Source organism: Salmo salar, unplaced genomic scaffold, assembly GCF_905237065.1.
Source record: "Salmo salar unplaced genomic scaffold, Ssal_v3.1, whole genome shotgun sequence".
NCBI lineage: Eukaryota > Metazoa > Chordata > Actinopteri > Salmoniformes > Salmonidae > Salmo > Salmo salar.
In genome coordinates, this window is record NW_025548932.1 from 106,285 (window position 1) to 125,993 (window position 19,709).

General features: G+C 49.0%; 2 protein-coding genes and 1 pseudogene across 2 annotated transcripts; 2 read left to right on the top strand and 1 right to left on the bottom strand.

Annotated features, from left to right (window-relative positions):
- Positions 1–1,812: 1,812 nt before the first annotated feature.
- On the bottom strand, positions 1,813–10,934 carry LOC106560770 (ubiquitin-conjugating enzyme E2 D4). The gene is given in 8 exon segments (XM_045712889.1): positions 1,813–2,548; positions 7,106–7,152; positions 7,154–7,200; positions 8,352–8,457; positions 8,616–8,693; positions 8,838–8,869; positions 10,052–10,115; positions 10,709–10,934. Coding segments are annotated over 8 exon segments (444 nt in total). The 5' UTR covers positions 10,733–10,934; the 3' UTR covers positions 1,813–2,502.
- Positions 10,935–12,865: 1,931 nt separating this feature from the next.
- Positions 12,866–16,404, top strand: LOC123734141 (glutathione-specific gamma-glutamylcyclotransferase 2-like; annotated as a pseudogene).
- Positions 16,405–17,119: 715 nt separating this feature from the next.
- On the top strand, positions 17,120–19,437 carry LOC123734142 (putative glutathione-specific gamma-glutamylcyclotransferase 2). Its single transcript, XM_045712886.1, has 2 exons — positions 17,120–17,128; positions 18,928–19,437. The coding sequence occupies exons 1-2, from the start codon at positions 17,120–17,122 to the stop codon at positions 19,411–19,413; spliced, it is 495 nt and encodes a 164-aa protein (XP_045568842.1). The 3' UTR covers positions 19,414–19,437.
- Positions 19,438–19,709: the final 272 nt, after the last annotated feature.

A 19,709-nucleotide genomic window follows, 5' to 3' on the forward strand; every position in this document is an offset into this window, starting at 1 on the left:
TGTTCTTGACACATGGATTTCATTTATATAAATTATATATTTTTGCGTTCTTGACCTATGGGTTTCATTTATACAACTTATAATTACTGCGTTCTTGACCCATGGGTTTCATTGCATTAGTTGTACAATTTTAATTTTAATTTTATTTTATTTCACCTTTATTTAACCAGGTAGGCCAGTTGAGAACAAGTTCTCATTTACAATTGCGACCTGGCCAAGATAAAGCAAAGCAGTGCGACAAAAACAACAACACAGAGTTACACATCAACAAACTCAGTCACTAACACAGTAGACAAATCTGTATAGTGTGTGGAAATGAAGGCAATAAATAGGTCAATAGTGGCGAAGTAATTACAATTTAGCAATTTACACTGGAGTGATATATGTGCAGATGAGGATGTGCAAGTAGAAATACTGGTGTGCAAAAGAGCACAAAAACAAAAACAAAAACGGATGGCACTATGATAGACTGCACCCAGTTCGCTGAGTGTTGGAAGCTATTTTGTAAATGACATCGCCGAAGTCGAGGATCGATAGGATAGTCAGTTTAACGAGGGTATGTTTGGCAGCATGAGTGAAGGAGGCTTCGTTGCGAAATAGGAAGCCGATTCTAGATTTAACTTTGTATTGGAGATGCTTAATGTGAGTCTGGAAGGAGAGTTTACAGTCTAGCCAGACACCTAGGTATTTATAGTTGTCCACATATTCACAGTTGTAGGTCGCAGTTGTAAATGACAACTTGTTCTCAACTAGCCTACCTGGTTAAATAAAGGTGAAATAAATAAAATTCTAAGAACCATCCAGAGTAGTGATGCTGGACGTGCGGGCAGCGATCGGTTGAAGAGCATGCATTTCGTTTTACTTGTATTTAAGAGCAGTTGGAGGCCACGGAAGGAGAGTTGTATGGCGTTGAAGCTCGTCTGGAGGTTTGTTAACAGTGTCCAAAGAAGGGCCGGAAGTATACAGAATGGTGTCGTCTGCGTAGAGGTGGATCAAACAATCACCCGCAGCAAGAGCGACATCATTGATGTATACAGAGAAAAGAGTCGGCTCAAGAATTGAACCCTGTGGCACCCACATAGACTGCCAAAGGTCCGGACAACAGGCCCTCCGATTTGACACACTGAACTCTGAGAAGTAGTTAGTGAACCAGGCGAGGCAGTCATTAGAGAAACCAAGGTTGTTGAGTCTGCCGATAAGAATACGGTGATTGACAGAGTCAAAAGCCTTGGCCAGGTCGATGAAGACGGCTGCACAGTACTGTCTTTAATCAATGGAGGTGTAAACAATCAGCTACTGGTGTAAGACAGCCTGATGCCCCTTGGCCATACCAAATAACAGGGGCAGGCATGCCCCCCATCACACTTTCTGTAAGACAGCCTGATGTCCCTTGGCCATACCAAATAACAGGGGCAGGCATGCCCCCATCACACTTTCTGTAAGACAGCCTGATGCCCCTTGGCCATACCAAATAACAGGGGCAGGCATGCCCCCATCACACTTTTTGTAAGACAGCCTGATGCCCCTTGGCCATACCAAATAACAGGGGCAGGCATGCCCCCATCACACTTTGTTGGATCAGAAGAGTAACCATCTGAATCTCCATCCAGTGGCCTGCACTCATTTCCCTGGGAGTGCCTTTCAGGAGTCAGCATTTACAACTCAACTCACTGTGAGCATCATTCACTCCACTGAACATGTTGAGCCTTTAAACCAGTGGAATATTTAACCCATAATAAAACGAACTCATGCTTACCTCAGGACAATTTCCCATGCTTTCAACAGCAGTGAATTAGAACACATGAACATTAATAAAAAGTGTACAATTCTTTATTAATTATACAAAAGTGCTAAACAGCATAAGCCATAATTGAAGACCCTAAATCACTGTTATTTGCAGAGTATGTATTTCAATGTTTTAATGTTACAAGTTCTGACTTAATGCTAAAACAACTAAAGTAGTTCCAGAATAGTTTGATACAATAAAATAAAAATAAAAAAACAGTAAAATTGGTTTGATTCCTCAATTTCCCTCTTTATGGGTGACAGTCAACAGAGCCATGAGTATGTTGTACTGTAGCAGTAGGACACAGTATTCTGATGACTGGAACAGCAGGCTACAGTATTCTGATGACTGGAACAGCAGGCTACAGTATTCTGATGACTGGAACAGCAGGCAACAGTATTCTGAATGTAACCGTGGGCTACAGTATTCTAATGACTTCCTCTTCCATTCATGAGACGAGAAACAAATGTTCCCAAAACCAGGAAGTAGGGATAACAACAATGTACAGTTGTTGTTCCCCATATCTGTCACCCTATGTCACCCTTAATGTACATATGTGCAGTGTATACCCCCTGTAAACACAAAATCATCTATAGTTCATGGGTTCACATGATAAATGTTGACAGTACAATGTGTTCCATATCACCTAAGTTTACTTTCTATTACCAGAATGTACAGTGTTTTGTGACTTTAAAAAAAAATCTTCAGGAGGGCCTTTACATTGCATACTTCTGGGTCCAATCTCTTGCTAGTCTGTTGTATCTGGAAACAAAATAAATACGGTTATCTCACAATAACAAAGACAGAAATAACATGAAACAAAGTTTAAGTGTCATCTCTGTTGATTTGCTATAGAATGTTGAAATATACTGCAACCATCTAAATAAGTCCTCTTTGTGGGCTATACTCGGCCTTGTCTCAGGATGGTAAGTTGGTGGTTGAAGATATCCCTCTAGTGGTGTGGGGGCTATGCTTTGGCAAAGTGGGTGGGGTTATATCCTGCCTGTTTGGCCCTGTCCGGGGGTTTCATCGGATGGGGCCACAGTGTCTCCTGACCCCTCCCGTCTCAGCCTCCAGTATTTATGCTGCAGTAGTTTATGTGTCGGGGGGCTAGGGTCAGTCTGTTATATCTGGAGTATTTCTCCTGTCTTATCCGGTGTCCTGTGTGAATTTAAGTATGCTCTCTCTAATTCGCTCTTTCGGAGGACCTGAGCCCTAGGACCATGCCTCAGGACTACCTGGCATGATGACTCCTTGCTGTCCCCAGTCCACCTGGCCGTGCTGCTGCTCCAGTTTCAACTGTTCTGCCTGCGGCTGTGGAACCCTGACCTGTCCACCGGACGTGCTACCTGTCCCAGACCTGCTGTTTTCAACTCTCTAGAGACAGCAGGAGCGGTAGAGATACTCTGAATGATCGGCTATGAAAAGCCAACTGACATTTACTCTTGAGGTGCCGACTTGTTGCACCCTCGACAACTACTGTGATTATTATTATTTGACCATGCTGGTCCTTTATGAACATTTGAACATAACAGGGCCTGAGTTACAGGCAGTGGAGCAGCAGCAGCTGAAAAATGAGCTCCTACAAATATTGAAATTTAGAGTGAAGTACATCGGAAAAAAGCAAAAGAAAACTGCAAGACTGAATAGGAGAAAAAACAAGCAACAAACAAAGATAGGCTTTTGAAAAATAACTATTTTTTAACTATTTTTCATAAAATTGTAGTTATCTTAGCTAGCTGAATTGTTTACCAGTTGCTAAGCAGTTGCTAGGGACTCTTTTGGAAGAAGCGAGCTAGCTAACGAAGAACAACAAAGAATATCTAGTTAACAGAAGAAAAGAGAAAATCAGGACAGAAGAAAAAGGATATCAAAGTGAAACAGTTCTCTAAAGACACAAGAGACAATAATACAAGAAACAACACTTCTGTAGCTTGTCAACTATGTGTCTGTCTATCCCTGTTCTCTCCCCTCTGCACAGGCCATACAAACGCTTCACACCGCGTGGCCGCTGCCACTCTAACCTGGTGGTCCCAGCGCGCACGACCCACGTGGAGTTCCAGGTCTCCGGCAGCCTCTGGAACTGCCGGTCTCGCGCCAACAAGGCTGAGTTCATCTCAGCCTAAGCTACCCTCCAGTCCCTAGACTTCCTGGCGCTGACGGAAACATGGATTACCACAGATAACACTGCTACTCCTACTGCTCTCTCCTCGTCTGCCCACGTGTTCTCGCATACCCCTAGAGCATCGAGCCAGCGGGGTGGTGGCACTGGAATCCTCATCTCTCCCAAGTGGACATTCTCTCTTTCTCCCCTGACCCATCTGTCTATCTCCTCATTTGAATTCCATGCTGTTACAGTTACCAGCCCTTTCAAGCTTAACATCCTTATCATTTATCGCCCTCCAGGTTCCCTTGGAGAGTTCATCAATGAGCTTGACGCCTTGATAAGTTCCTTTCCTGAGGATGGCTCACCTCTCACAGTTCTGGGTGACTTTAACCTCCCCACGTCTACCTTTGACTCATTCCTCTCTGCCTCCTTCTTTCCACTCCTCTCCTCTTTTGACCTCACCCTCTCACCTTCCCCCCCTACTCACAAGGCAGGCAATACGCTTGACCTCATCTTTACTAGATGTTGTTCTTCCACTAATCTCATTGCAACTCCCCTCCAAATCTCCGACCACTACCTTGTATCCTTTTCCCTCTCGCTCTCATCCAACACTTCTCACTCTGCCCCTACTCGGATGGTATTGCGCCGTCCCAACCTTCGCTCTCTCTCTCCCACTACTATCTCCTCTTCCATCCTATCATCTCTTCCCTCTACTCAAACCTTCTCCAACCTATCTCCTGATTCTGCCTCCTCAACCCTCCTCTCCTCCCTTTCTGCATCCTTTGATTTTCTCTGTCCCCTATCCTCCAGGCCGGCTCGGTCCTCCCCTCCTGCGCCGTGGCTCGACTACTCACTGCTAGCTCACAGAACAGGGCTCCGGGCAGCCGAGTGGAAATGGAGGAAAACTCGCCTCCCTGCGGACCTGGCATCCTTTCACTCCCTCCTCTCTACATTCTCCTCTTCTGTCTCTGCTGCTAAAGCCACTTTCTACCACTCTAAATTCCAAGCATCTGCCTCTTACCCTAGGAAGCTCTTTGCTACCTTCTCCTCCCTCCTGAATCCTCCTCCCTCTCTGCGGATGACTTCGTCAACCATTTTGAAAAGAAGGTTGACGATATCCGATCCTCGTTTGCTAAGTCAAACGACACCGCTGGTCCTGCTCACACTGCCCTACCCTGTGCTTTGACCTCTTTCTCCCCTCTCTCTCCAGATGAAATCTCGCGTCTTGTGACGGCCGGCCGCCCAACAACCTGCCCACTTGACCCTATCCCTCCTCTCTTCTCCAGACCATTTCCGGAGACCTTCTCCCCTACCTCACCTCGCTCATCAACTCATCCTTGACCGCTGGCTACGTCCCTTCCGTCTTCAAGAGAGCGAGAGTTGCAACCCTTCTGAAAAAACCTACACTCGATCCCTCCGATGTCAACAACTACAGACCAGTATCCCTTCTTTCTTTTCTCTCCAAAATTCTTGAACGTGCCGTCCTTGGCCAGCTCTCCTGCTATCTCTCTCAGAAAGACCTTCTTGATCCTAATCAGTCAGGTTTCAAGACTGGTCATTCAACTGAGACTGCTCTTCTCTGTGTCACGGAGGCTCTCCGCACTGCTAAAGCTAACTCTCTCTCCTCTCATCCTTCTAGATCTATCTGCTGCCTTTGATACTGTGAACCATCAGATCCTCCTCTCCACCCTCTCCGAGTTGGGCATCTCCGGCGCGGCCCACGCTTGGATTGCGTCCTACCTGACAAGTTGCTCCTACCAGGTGGCGTGGCGAGAATCTGTCTCCGCACCACGCGCTCTCACCACTGGTGTCCCCCAGGGCTCTGTTCTAGGCCCTCTCCTATTCTCGCTATACACCAAGTCACTTGGCTCTGTCATATCCTCACATGGTCTCTCCTATCATTGCTATGCAGACGACACACAATTAATCTTCTCCTTTCCCCCTTCTGATAACCAGGCGGCGAATCGCATCTCTGCATGTCTGTCAGACATATCAGTGTGGATGACGGATCACCAGCTCAAGCTGAACCTCGGCAAGACGGAGCTGCTCTTCCTCCCGGGGAAGGACTGCCCGTTCCATGATCTCGCCATCACGGTTGACAACTCCCTTGTGTCCTCCTCCCAGAGTGCTAAGAACGTTGGCGTGATCCTGGACAACACCCTGTCGTTCTCCACTAACATCAAGGCGGTGACCCGATCCTGTAGGTTCATGCTCTACAACATTCGCAGAGTACGACCCTGCATCACACAGGAAGCGGCGCAGGTCCTAATCCAGGCACTTGTCATCTCCCGTCTGGATTACTGCAACTCGCTGTTGGCTGGGCTCCCTGCCTGTGCCATTAAACCCCTAACTCATCCAGAACGCCGCAGCCCGTCTGGTGTTCAACCTTCCCAAGTTCTCTCACGTCACCCCGCTCCTCCGCTCTCTCCACTGGCTTCCAGTTGAAGCTCGCATCCGCTATAAGACCATGGTGCTTGCCTACGGAGCTGTGAGGGGAACGGCACCTCCATACCTTCAGGCTCTGATCAGGCCCTACACCCAAACAAGGGCACTGCGTTCATCCACCTCTGGCCTGCTGGCCCCCCTACCTCTGAGGAAGCACAGTTCCCGCTCAGCCCAGTCAAAACTGTTCGCTGCTCTGGCACCCCAATGGTGGAACAAGCTCCCTCACGACGCCAGGACAGCGGAGTCAATCACCACCTTCCGGAGACACCTGAAACCCCACCTCTTTAAGGAATACCTGGGATAGGATAAAGTAATCCTTCTAACCCCCCCCCCCCTTAAAAGATTTAGATGCATTATTGTAAAGTGGTTGTTCCACTGGATATCATAAGGTGAATGCACCAATTTGTAAGTCGCTCTGGATAAGAGCGTCTGCTAAATGACTTAAATGTAATGTAAATGTAAATGTAAACATCTTGGCCATGTTCTGTTATAATCACCACCCGGCACAGTCAGAAGAGGACTGGCCACCCCTCATAGCCTGGTTCCTCTCTAGGTTCCTTTCTAGGTTTTTGCCTTTCTAGGGAGTTTTTCCTAGCCACCGTGCTTCTACACCGGTTTTAGGCTGGGTTTCTGTACAGCACTTTGAGATATCAGCTGATGTAAGAAGGGCTATATAAATACATTTGATTTTGATTTGATATTCAAAGCATTTGGTTCCAATAGCTCATTGGAGAAATAGGCCCTTCACACAGTAACAATATACTCACTTCTCTTTGTCTAGTTTGTAGATCTGTGCTATGTCTGGAACTAGGGGGGTCGTCTGGGTTCGGGTCACAAAGCAACGAACATATGGACAAAAGAACTGGGAAACAGATGAAGCAACAGATGAAGTTCATCTTAAATGGTCATCGACATTTCACATTCTATTCACAATCAGTGAGATCGTTCATTGTGATTTAACCGGTCAGGTTAAAGTTACAGGAGGGCTGTGATATTGTGATTTAACCGGTCAGGTTAAAGTTACAGGAGGGCTGTGATATTGTGATTTAACCGGTCAGGTTAAAGTTACAGGAGGGCTGTGATATTGTGATTTAACCGGTCAGGTTAAAGTTACAGGAGGGCTGTGATATTGTGATTTAACCGGTCAGGTTAAAGTTACAGGAGGGCTGTGATATTGTGATTTAACCGGTCAGGTTAAAGTTACAGGAGGGCTGTGATATTGTGATTTAACCGGTCAGGTTAAAGTTACAGGAGGGCTGTGATATTGTGATTTAACCGGTCAGGTTAAAGTTACAGGAGGGCTGTGATATTGTGATTTAACCGGTCAGGTTAAAGTTACAGGAGGGCTGTGATATTGTGATTTAACCGGTCAGGTTAAAGTTACAGGAGGGCTGTGATATTGTGATTTAACCGGTCAGGTTAAAGTTACAGGAGGGCTGTGATATTGTGATTTAACCGGTCAGGTTAAAGTTACAGGAGGGCTGTGATATTGTGATTTAACCGGTCAGGTTAAAGTTACAGGAGGGTTGTGATATTGTGATTTAACCGGTCAGGTTAAAGTTACAGGAGGGTTGTGATATTGTGATTTAACCGGTCAGGTTAAAGTTACAGGAGGGTTGTAATATTGTGATTTAAACGATCAGGTTAAAGTTACAGGAGGGTTGTAATATTGTGATTTAATGATCAGGTTAAAGTTATAGGAGGGTTGTAATAGAACATTCTACAAGTGTTGGATGGAAATGGATGGAACAATGTTTTAACATGGAAGGGACCAGGGCTGAGCTACAGCCTTCCCTGTAGCTCAGTTGGTAGAGCATGGTGTTTGCAACACCAGGGTTGTGGGTTCAATTCCCACGGGGGGCCAGCACAGGAAAAAAAAAAAAATTAAAAGGATAAAAGCGTCTGCTAAATGACTAAATTGTAAATGTAATGGAACCAGGTGTGTCATTTCTACCAGTTAGCCAGCTACATTGTGGCAGCATGTGTAGTAAAGTACTAACCCAATTCTCTCACCTTTTGATACAGTCAATGCTGGAGACCACTGGGATCGCAAGATGTCCAAGCAAATGCTGCCGTTACTGTTGATGTTCGGATGATAAATCTTCGTTGTGAACGCTACCTGTAGAAAGATGGACATGTGTTTATGTTCAGTTTATCCACGAGGACCATGCTACCTGTAGAAAGATGGACATGTGTTTATGTTCAATTTATCCATGAAGGACCGTTCTTAGCAACAGTTTAACGATGTAATGACTTCCATAACAAATCAATTCTTACCTTTGGTGGCTTGAAGGGATAGTCGGTGGGGAAGTGGATTGTGAGAAAGAAGACCCCACTTTGGTATGGACTATCACCCTAGGAATAACAGGAACAGATATACATTGTTATAAATGATAAAAATGTACAATAAAATTATTTCAATACCCATTCATACTTATTGTTCAGATGACCCATGTTGCAATCATTAAACCACACACATCCTTTTGAAGTCATACTCACTGGCCCCATTATTGTTGCTTGCCAATGGAACACTGGAATATAGAAAGAGAACATGTATTAGGCCTATAGAGCATCACTTCACCAGGTAGGGCCTATACAACCAGCCCTAGTCCCTCTAGGTAGGGCCTATAGAACCAGCCCTAGTCCCTCTAGGTAGGGCCTATACAACCAGCCCTAGTCCCTCTAGGTAGGGCCTATACAACCAGCCCTAGTCCCTCTAGGTAGGGCCTATACAACCAGCCCTAGTCCCTCCAGGTAGGGCCTATACAACCAGCCCTAGTCCCTCCAGGTAGGGCCTATACAACCAGCCCCAGTCCCTCCCGGGTAGGGCCTATACAACCAGCCCCAGTCCCTCCGGGTAGGGCCTATACAACCAGCCCCTCCGGTAGGGGCCTATACAACCAGCCCCAGTCCCTCCGGGTAGGGCCTATACAACCAGCCCCAGTCCCTCCAGGTAGGGCCTATACAACCAGCCCCAGTCCCTCTAGGTAGGGCCTATACAACCAGCCCCAGTCCCTCTAGGTAGGGCCTATACAACCAGCCCCAGTCCCTCTAGGTAGGGCCTATACAACCAGCCCCAGTCCCTCCAGGTAGGGCCTATACAACCAGCCCCAGTCCCTCCAGGTAGGACCTATACAACCAGCCCCAGTCCCTCCGGGTAGGGCCTATACAACCAGCCCCAGTCCCTCCAGGTAGGGACTGGGGCAACCAGCCCCAGTCCCTCCAGGTAGGGCCTATACAACCAGCCCCAGTCCCTCCAGGTAGGGCCTATACAACCAGCCCCAGTCCCTCTAGGTAGGGCCTATACAACCAGCCCCAGTCCCTCTAGGTAGGGCCTATACAACCAGCCCCAGTCCCTCTAGGTAGGGCCTATACAACCAGCCCCAGTCCCTCCAGGTAGGGCATATACAACCAGCCCCAGTCCCTCCAGGTAGGACCTATACAACCAGCCCCAGTCCCTCCAGGTAGGGCCTATACAACCAGCCCTAGTCCCTCCAGGTAGGGCCTATACAACCAGCCCTAGTCCTCTAGGTAGGGCCTATACAACCAGCCCTAGTCCCTCTAGGTAGGGCCTATACAACCAGCCCTAGTCCCTCTAGGTAGGGCCTATACAACCAGCCCTAGTCCCTCTAGGTAGGGCCTATACAACCAGCCCTAGTCCCTCTCCCCTTCAGCGGATATAGACTACATTACCCTCAGAGTCCTAAACTTACAGTCCTCTCCCACGGGTCCAGCAGAGCACTGTGCTGGCGGGTCCCTCTGCAGGTCATGAAGCTCCTAGGGGACAAAACAAGTCAGACAAGTAGTGTTATGGGTTACACATGAAACTGAAAGTTGTCTTTGAGGACTAGGTCAGATACATTTTACATCCACGAAAAAGCTGGGTTTCTTAACATGTCCCTAGTCATAGCTTTATTCGTAGATATATTTGACTGTGGTGATGATGGGCCTACTTCATAATGCCCTGCCTTAGCTACAACCTCAAGTCAAATTAGCCTAGCTAGTTATCATTATGAACAGGTGCTGCACCTAAATAAGTGTATTTAGCATGAATAGCTGTGTCCTGAGAGAGGGTTGAATGGCTGACAAAGAAAATTACAATCTAGTTCAGACGTGGTGCCATACCACGATATCATGTCATGTTAAACATTAAGATGGTGGGCCGTGTTAATTAATTGTTAACTAGCCTCCTCGTATGTGTGAAGTCTAGCTCGATAGCTAGCTACGTGGTTAGGATTAGTTTTGAAATGAACCAATTATCTAGTTAGCGTAACATTAACAAACAATAACTTCCGATAGATGACTGATGCTAACGTTAGTCAGCTAGCTAGCCTGGCACCGCTAGCCACAATGCTAGCTAACCATCTTACCTTCTGTATTCTTTTCAGCGCCATGGTGACCAACTTAGTCAAATGCCCCTAAGTACTCGTCGACTTGGTATTTTCTTAGATGTCTACTTTAATAGTATTGCTTAAAAGGTAAAGGTATTTTATTTCCCCGAGTAGATCGCCAAGACAAGGGTGTGTGTTTGCGGTTCTCTATTGTTTCCGCTTTCTGTTTACGGTCGGCTTTAAACAAGGGGGTTTGGGGATTGTAGTTCCTCTTAGGAAAATATTTTTTTCCCCCAGCTCCCAATAGCATTATGCACCATGTATTTCTACCTTTCAACAATGATTGGATTATTGAAATAACATATTTATTTCCCACTATCAATTCATTGATTATTGTATTTTTAAATAGTTTGCTCAACTGAGTGGGTATGTGTTTATTACTTTTAAATAAGAATAAACCTACTTGACAAAACACATTTCATAATTTTATTCTCTATATCCTATTGTGTTGAGAGCTTCAAGTTCATTGGTGTCCACATCACTGACTAACATGGTCCAAGCACACATAGACAGTCGTGAAGAGGGCACGACAAAACCAATTCCCCTCAGGAGACGATTTGGCATGGGTCCTCAGATCCTCAAAAGGTTATACAGCTGCACCATCGAGAGCATCCTGACTGGTTGCATCACTGCCTGGTACAGAGGGTAGTGTGTACGGCCCAGTACATCACTGGGGCCAAGCTTCCTGCCATCCAGGACCTCTATAACAGAGGAAGGCCCTAAAAATGTCAAAGACTCCAGCCACCCTAGTCATGAACTGTTCTCTCTGCAACCGCATGGCAAGCGGTACCGGAGCGCCAAGTCTAGGTGCAAGAGGCTTCTAAACAGCTTCTACCCCGAAGCCATAAGACTCCTGAACATCTAATGAAATGGTTACCCAGACTTTTTGCATTGCCCCTCCCCCCTCTTTTACGCTGATGATACTCTCTGTTATTATCTATGCACAGTCACTTTAATAACTCTACCTACATGTACTTACAGTTGAAGTCAGAAGTTTACATTCACTTAGGTTGAAGTCATTAAAACTCGTTTTTCAATCACTTCACAAATTTCTTGTTAACAAAGTATAGTTTTGGCAAGTCGGGTTAGGACATCAACTTTGTGCATGACACAAGTCATTTTTCCAACAATTGTTTACAGACAGATTATTTCACTTTTAATTCACTGTATCACAATTCCAGTGGGTCAGAAGTTTACATACACTAAGTTGACTGTGCCTTTAAACAGCTTGGAAAATTCCGAGAAAATGATGTCATGGCTTTAGAAGCTTCTGATAGGCTAATTGACATCATTTGAGTCAATTGAGTGTGTACCTGTGGATGTATTTCAAGGCCTACCTTCAAACTCAGTGCCTCTTTGCTTGACATCATGGGAAAATCAAAAGAAATCAGCCAAGACCTCAGAAAAATTGTAGAACTCCACAAGTCTGGTTCATCCTTGGGAGCAATTTCCAAATGCCTGAAGGTACCACGTTCATCTGTATAAACAATAGTACACAAGTATAAACACCATGGGACCACGACGGCCGTCATACCGCTCAGGAAGGAGACGTGTTCTGTCTCCTAGAGATGAATGTGCTTTGGTACTAAAGGTGCAAATCAATCCCAGAACAACAGCAAAGGACCTTGTCAAGATGCTGGAGGAAACAAGTACAAAAGTATCTATATCCACAGTAAAACTAGTCCTATGTCGTAATAACCTGAAAGGCTGCTCAGCAAGGAAGAAGCCACTGCTCCAACACCGCCATAAAAGCCAGACTACGGTTTGCAACTGCACATGGGGACAAAGATTGTACTTTTTGGAGAAATGTCCTCTGGTCTGATGAAACAGAAATAGAACTGTTTGGCCATAATGACCATCGTTATGTTTGGAGGAAAAGGGGCAGTCTTGCAAGCCGAAGAACACCATCCCAACCGTGAAGCACGGGGGTGGCAGCATCATGTTGTGGGGGTGCTTTGCTGCAGGAGGGACTGGTGCACTGCACAAAAATAGATGGAATCATGAGGCTGGAAAATTATGTGGATATATTGAAGCAACATCTCAAGACATCAGTCAGGAAGAAGCATGCTTCCAAAGTTGTGGCAAAATGGCTTAAGGACAACAAAGTCAAGGTATTGGAGTGGACATCACTGAAAAATGGTGGCCACTGAAAAGCGTGTGCGAGCAAGGAGGCTTGTAAACCTGACTCCAGTTGCACCAGCTCTGTCAGGAGGAATGGGCCAAAATTCACCCAACTTATTGTGGGAAGCTTGGGAAGGCTACCTGAAACGTTTGACCCAAGTTAATCAATTTAAAGGCAATGCTACTCAAATACTAATTGAGTTTATGTAAACTTCTGACCCACTGGGAATGTGATGAAAGAAATAAAAGCTGAAATTAATCATTCTCTCTACTATTATTCTGACATTTCATATTCTTAAAATAAAGTGGTGATCCTAACTGACCTAAAACAGGGAATTCTTACTAGGATTAAATGTCAAGGAATTTTTACTAGGATTTAATGTCAGGAATTGTGAAAAACTGAGTAAATGTATTTGGCTATGTAAACTTCCGACTTCAACTTGTAACGCCCTGGCCACAGAGAGGGTTTTTGTTCTCTATTTTGGTTAGGCCAGGGTGTGACATGGGTGGGCGTCCTAGGTTTCTTTTTCTATGTTGGTGGTTTTCTTTGTTTTCGGACGTGTATGGCTCTCAATCAGGAACAGGTGTAGATCGTTGTTGCTGATTGAGAGTCATACATAGGCAGCCTGTTTTTCCTTTGGGGTTTGTGGGTGAATGTTTTCTGTCTAGTGTTTTGTTATTCCTGACAGAACTGTTTGGCTGTCATTTTCGTGTTTTCTTTTGCAAGTGTTCATTCGGGTCATTAAAATCATTTAAGATGAATACATCCTTCGCTGCACCTTGGTCTCATTCTGACGACGGCCGTTACAGATTCACCCACCAACAACGGACCAAGCAGCGGAGGAAGGAGCAGCACCAGGAGAGGAGCTATCTGGAATCGGTGTACATGGGAGGAAATACTGGACCGGGGCAGGACCATGGGCTCAAGCTGGGGAGTATCGCCACCCGCAGTGGGAGATCGAGGCAGCGAGGCGGAGAGGCGATGGTGATGAGGCAAGGGAGCGCAACAGGCACGAGAGGCAGCGGCACACGGGGAGTGTGGCAGAGCCAGGATCAAATTCTGGGACAACTCCCCGTGCTTACGGAAGCAGCGTGGTACTGGTCAGGCACCGTGTTATGCTGTGAAGCGCACGGTGTCTCCAGTGGCGCTCATAGCCCGGTGCGCTATAGGCCAGCCCCCGCAAGTGCCATGCAAGTGTGGGCATCGAGCCAGGGCGGATTGTGCCAGCTCAGCGCGTCTGGTCTCCAGTGCATCGTTTCGGTCCAGGTTATCCTGCGCCGGCTCAGCGCACTGTGTCTCCGGGGCGCTGGGAGGGCTCAGTTCGTCCTATGCCTGCGCTCCGCCCGTGCCGGGCAAGAGTGGGCATTCAGCCTGGAGTATGGGTGGCAAGCCTACGCACCAGAACTCCAGTGGTCCCCCACAGCCCGGTTTATCCCTGTGCCTCCTCCTCAGACCAGGCCTCCAGTGGGTCTCCCCAGCCTGGTATATCCTGTGCCTCCTCCTCCGACCAGGCCTCCTGTGGGTCTCCCCAGCCTGGTGAGTCCTGTGCCTGCGCCCCAGAGCCAGGCCTCCTGCATGTCTCCCCAGCCTGGTGAATCCTGGGCCAGAGCCGCCCAGAGCAGCCCGCCAGTCCGGAGCCACCAGAGCCGCCCGCCAGTCTGGAGCCGCCAGAGCCGCCCGCCAGTCCAGCCGCCAGAGCGCCCGCCTGTCCGGAACCGCCCGCCTGTCCGGAGCCGGGAGCCTGTCCGCCTGTCCGGAGCCGCCAGAGACGCCGCCAGCCGGGCGCGCCAGAGTCGCCCGCCAGCCGGGCGCCGCCAGAGTCGCACGCCAGTCCTCTGGCGCAGCCAGGAACTCCACCTAAGTGGGCTAAGCGAGGGTGGAGCGGGGTCCACGTCCCGCACCAGAGCGCCGTAGGAAGGCCCACCCGGACCCTCCCCTTTAGAGTCGGGTTTTGCGGCCGGAGTACGCACCTTTGGGGAATAACTGTAACACCCTGGCTATAGAGAGGGTTATTTGTTCTCTATTTTTGGTTAGGCCAGAGTGCGACATGGGTGGGCGTTCTAGGTTTCTTTTTCTATGTTGGTGGTTTTCTTTGTTTCCGGCTGTGTATGGCTCTCAATCAGGAACAGGTGTAGATCGTTGTTGCTGATTGAGATTCATACATAGGCAGCCTGTTTTTCCTTTGGGGTTTGTGGATGAATGTTTTCTGTCTAGTGTTTTGTTATTCCTGACAGAACTGTTTGGCTGTCATTTTCGTGTTTTCTTTTGCAAGTGTTCATTCAGTCATTAAAATCATTTAAGATGAACACATCCTCCCTGGCTGCACCTTGGTCTCATTCTGACGACGGCCGTTACACAACTGTCCATTTTACTCGACTAACTGGTGTCCCCGCACATTGACTCTGTAGCGGTACCCCCTGTATATAGCCTCGCTATTGTTATTTTACTGCTGCTCTTTAATTACTTGTTCATTCTTTTGTTTATTATTCGTATTTTTAAACCGCATTGTTGGTTAAGGGCTTGTAAGAAGGATTTCACAAAAAGGTCTACACCTGTTGTATTCAAGTGCGCATGTGACTATTAAAATTATTTTTGATTTCCAGATGTTGGCCCTCGACCTCTAATATAGATGTCCTCAGATTTGTCTTCTGTCTTCTCTCTGCTGGCCAGTTCTCCCTTTGTCAGTGTAGCTTCCAAACAGAATGCACAGCGTCTTATTGGATGCTAGCTATCCAGCGCAGCGTCTCATTGGCTGCTAGCCTATTCAGCACAGCGTCTCATTGGCTGCTAGCCTATTCAGCACAGCGTCTCATTGGCTGCTAGCCTATTCAGCACAGCTGTCTCATTGGCTGCTAGCCTATCCTCCTCTGATTTAGTTATCGCACAGTTGCGCCGCTGCTAATTTCCATAAACCTGGGACTTTCCGAGCTCTTCGCCGCTAATCGTCACTGAATGTCTCCCTGTGTCTCCTGCTATTGGCAGTGATTGGTCTCTGGTAGTTTTATTGGTAAAGGTCGTGCCTGGTATAACTTGGCTTCTCTCTCTCTCTCTCCTCTCTCTCAGGGTTGTGTCTGGGGCGTGGCATATAAGCTGCCGTCTGGCCGAGAGCAGGAAGTGAAGTGTTACCTTGACCACCGGGAGAAGGGCGGTTACCGCGTCATCGCAGTGAACTTTCACCCCCACCCTCCGTGACCCCACACGACACGCTGACACTCCTACTGCACCCAGCCAAGCTCTGCTCTACATCGGTTCTAATGACAACCCTGACTACCTGGGTCCCGCCCCTGGAGCTGATAGCCAATCAGATTGTAGATGCAGTCGGACCGAGCGGACGGAACACTGAATACCTGTTTTCATTGGCTGAGGCGCTGAGGACCCTCCTCCTGAAGACTCAGAGACACACCTCTTCTCTCTCGAAGACCTGGTTAGAGAGAGACTAACACACACACTTACTAAATGTGTGTCAGTAAACCATCGCAGGGATGCTGTTGATTGTCAGTCATGTGATTGTCTCCAGGACCATTCAGAGCTGGGTCAGGGTTAGGGTTGGGACCGTTCAGAGCTGGGTTAGGGTTGGGACCGTTCAGAGCTGGGCTAAGGTTAGGTTGGGACTGTTCAGAGCTGGGTCAGGGTTGGGACCGTTCAGAGCTGGGTCAGGGTTGGGACCGTTCAGAGCTGGGTCAGGTTGGGACCGTTCAGAGCTGGGTCAGGGTTGGGGACCGTTCAGAGCTGGGTTAGGTTGGGACCGTTCAGAGCTGGGCCAGGTTAGGGTTGGGACCGTTCAGAGCTGGGTCAGGGTTGGGACCGTTCAGAGCTGGGTCAGGGTTGGGACCGTTCAGAGCTGGGTCAGGGTTGGGACCGTTCAGAGCTGGGTTAGGGTTGGGACCGTTCAGAGCTGGGCCAGGTTAGGTTGGGACCGTTCAGAGCTGGGTTAGGGGTTGGGACCGTTCAGAGCTGGGTTAGGGTTGGGACCGTTCAGAGCTGGGTCAGGGTTATGGGACCGTTCAGAGCTGGGTTCAGGGTTGGGACCGTCTCAGAGCTGGGTTAGGGTTGGGACCGTTCAGAGCTGGGTCAGGGTTGGGACCGTTCAGAGCTGGGTTAGGGTTGGGAACCGTTCAGAGCTGGGTCAGGGTTAGGTTGGGACCGTTCAGAGCTGGGTTAGGGTTGGGACCGTTCAGAGCTGGGTCAGGGTTGGGACCGTTCAGAGCTGGGTCAGGGTTGGGACCGTTCAGAGCTGGGTCAGGTTGGGACCGTTCAGAGCTGGGTTCATGGTTGAGGTTGGGAACCGTTCAGAGCTGGGTTAGGGTTGGGACCGTTCATAGTTGGGTTAGGGTTGGGACCGTTGAGAGCTGGGTCAGGGTTAGGTTGGGACCGTTCAGAGCTGGGCCAGGTTAGGGTTGGGACCGTTCAGAGCTGGGTTAGGTTAGGTTGGGACCGTTCAGAGCTGGGTCAGGGTTGGGACCGTTCAGAGCTGGGTTAGGGTTGGGAACCGTTCAGAGCTGGGTCAGGGTTGGGAACCGTTCAGAGCTGGGTTCATGGTTAGGGTTGGGACCGTTCAGAGCTGGGTTAGGGTTTGGACCGTTCAGAGCTGGGTCAGGTTAAGGTTGGGACCGTTCAGAGCTGGGTTAGGGTTGGGACCGTTCAGAGCTGGGTCAAGGTTGGGACCGTTCAAAGCTGGGTCAGGATTGGGACCGTTCAGAGCTGGGTTAGGGTTGGGATCGTTCAGAGCTGGGTTAGGGTTGGGACCGTTCAGAGCTGGGTCAGGGTTGGGACCGTTCAGAGCTCGGTCAGGGTTGGGACCGTTCAGAGCTGGGTCAGGGTTGGGACCGTTCAGAGCTGGGTCAGGGTTAGGTTGGGACCGTTCAGAGCTGGGTTAGGGTTGGGAACCGTCCAGAGCTGGGTCAGGGTTAGGGTTGGGAACCGTTCAGAGCTGGGTCAGGGTTAGGTTGGGAACCGTTCAGAGCTGGGTCAGGGTTTGGACTGTTCAGATCTGGGTTAGGGTTGGGACCGTTCAGAGCTGGGTCAGGGTTAGGGTTGGGACCATTCAGAGCTGGGTTAGGGTTGGGACCGTTCAGAGCTGGGTCAGGGTTAGGACCGTTCAGAGCTGGGTTCATGGTTAGGTTGGGACCGTTCAGAGCTGGGTTAGGGTTGGGACCGTTCAGAGCTGGGTTAGGGTTGGGACCATTCAGAGCTGGGTCAGGGTTAGGGTTGGGACCATTCAGAGCTGGGTCAGGGTTAAGGTTGGGACCGTTCAGAGCTGGGTTAGGGTTAGGGTGGGGACGGTTCAGAGCTGGGCTAGGGTTAGGGTTGGGACCGTTCAGAGCTGAGTCAGTGTTGGGACCGTTCAGAGCTGGGTCAGGGTTGGGACTGTTCAGAGCTGGGATAGGGTTGGGATCGTTCAGAGCTGGGTTAGGGTTGGGACCGTTCAGAGCTGGGTCAGGGTTGGGACCGTTCAGAGCTGGGTCAGGGGTTGGGACCGTTCAGAGCTGGGTCAGTGTTAGGGTTGGGACCGTTCAGAGCTGGGTCAGGGTTGGGACTGTTCAGATCCTCAGATTTGTCTTCTGTCTTTCTCTCTGCTGGCCAGTTCTCCCTTTGTCAGTGTAGCTTTCAAACAGAATGCACAGCGTCTCATTGGCTGCTAGCCTATCCAGCGCAGCGTCTCATTGGCTGCTAGCATATTCAGCGCAGTGTCTCATTGGCTGCTAGCCTATTCAGCACAGCGTCTCATTGGCTGCTAGCCTATTCAGCACAGCGTCTCATTGGCTGCTAGCCTATTCAGCACAGCGTCTCATTGGCTGCTAGCCTATTCAGCACAGCGTCTCATTGGCTGCTAGCCTATCCAGCGCAGTGTCAAAGCTAGCTAGCAAGACCCTCCCTCCTCTGATTTAGTTATCGCACACTTGCGCCGCTGCTAATGTCCATAAACCTGGGACTTTCCGAGCTCTTCGCCGCCAATCGTCCCTGAATGTCTCCCTGTGTCTCCTGCTATTGGCAGTGATTGTTCTCTGGTAGTTTTATTGGTAAAGGTCGTGCCTGGTATAACTTGGCTTCTCTCTCTCTCTCTCCTCTCTCTCAGGGTTGTGTCTGGGGCGTGGCATATAAGCTGCCGTCTGGCCGAGAGCAGGAAGTGAAGGTTTACCTTGACCACCGGGAGAAGGGCGGTTACCGCGTCATCGCAGTGAACTTTCACCCCCGACCCTCCGTGACCCCCACACGACACGCTGACACTCCCCCTGCACCCAGCCAAGCTCTGCTCTACATCGGTTCTAATGACAACCCTGACTACCTGGGTCCCGCCCCCCTGGAGCTGATAGCCAATCAGATTGTAGATGCAGTCGGACCGAGCGGACGGAACACTGAATACCTGTTTTCATTGGCTGAGGCGCTGAGGACCCTCCTCCCTGAAGACTCAGACACACACCTCTTCTCTCTCGAAGACCTGGTTAGAGAGAGACTAACACACACACTTACTAAATGTGTATCAGTAAACCATCGCAGGGATGCTGTTGATTGTCAAGCATGTGATTGTCTCCAGGACCATTCAGAGCTGGGTCAGGGTTAGGGTTGGGACCGTTCAGAGCTGGGTTAGGGTCGGGAATGTTCAGAGCTGGGTTAAGGTTAGGGTTGGGACCAGAGCTGGGTCAGGGTTAGGACCGTTCAGAGCTGGGTCAGGGTTAGGACCGTTCAGAGCTGGGTCAGGGTTGGGACCGTTCAGAGCTGGGTCAGGGTTGGGACCGTTCAGAGCTGGGTTAGGGTTGTGACCGTTCAGAGCTGGGTAAGGGTTGTGACCTTTCAGAGCTGGGTCAGGGTTGTGACCGTTCAGAGCTGGGTCAGGGTTGGGACCGTTCAGAGCTGGGT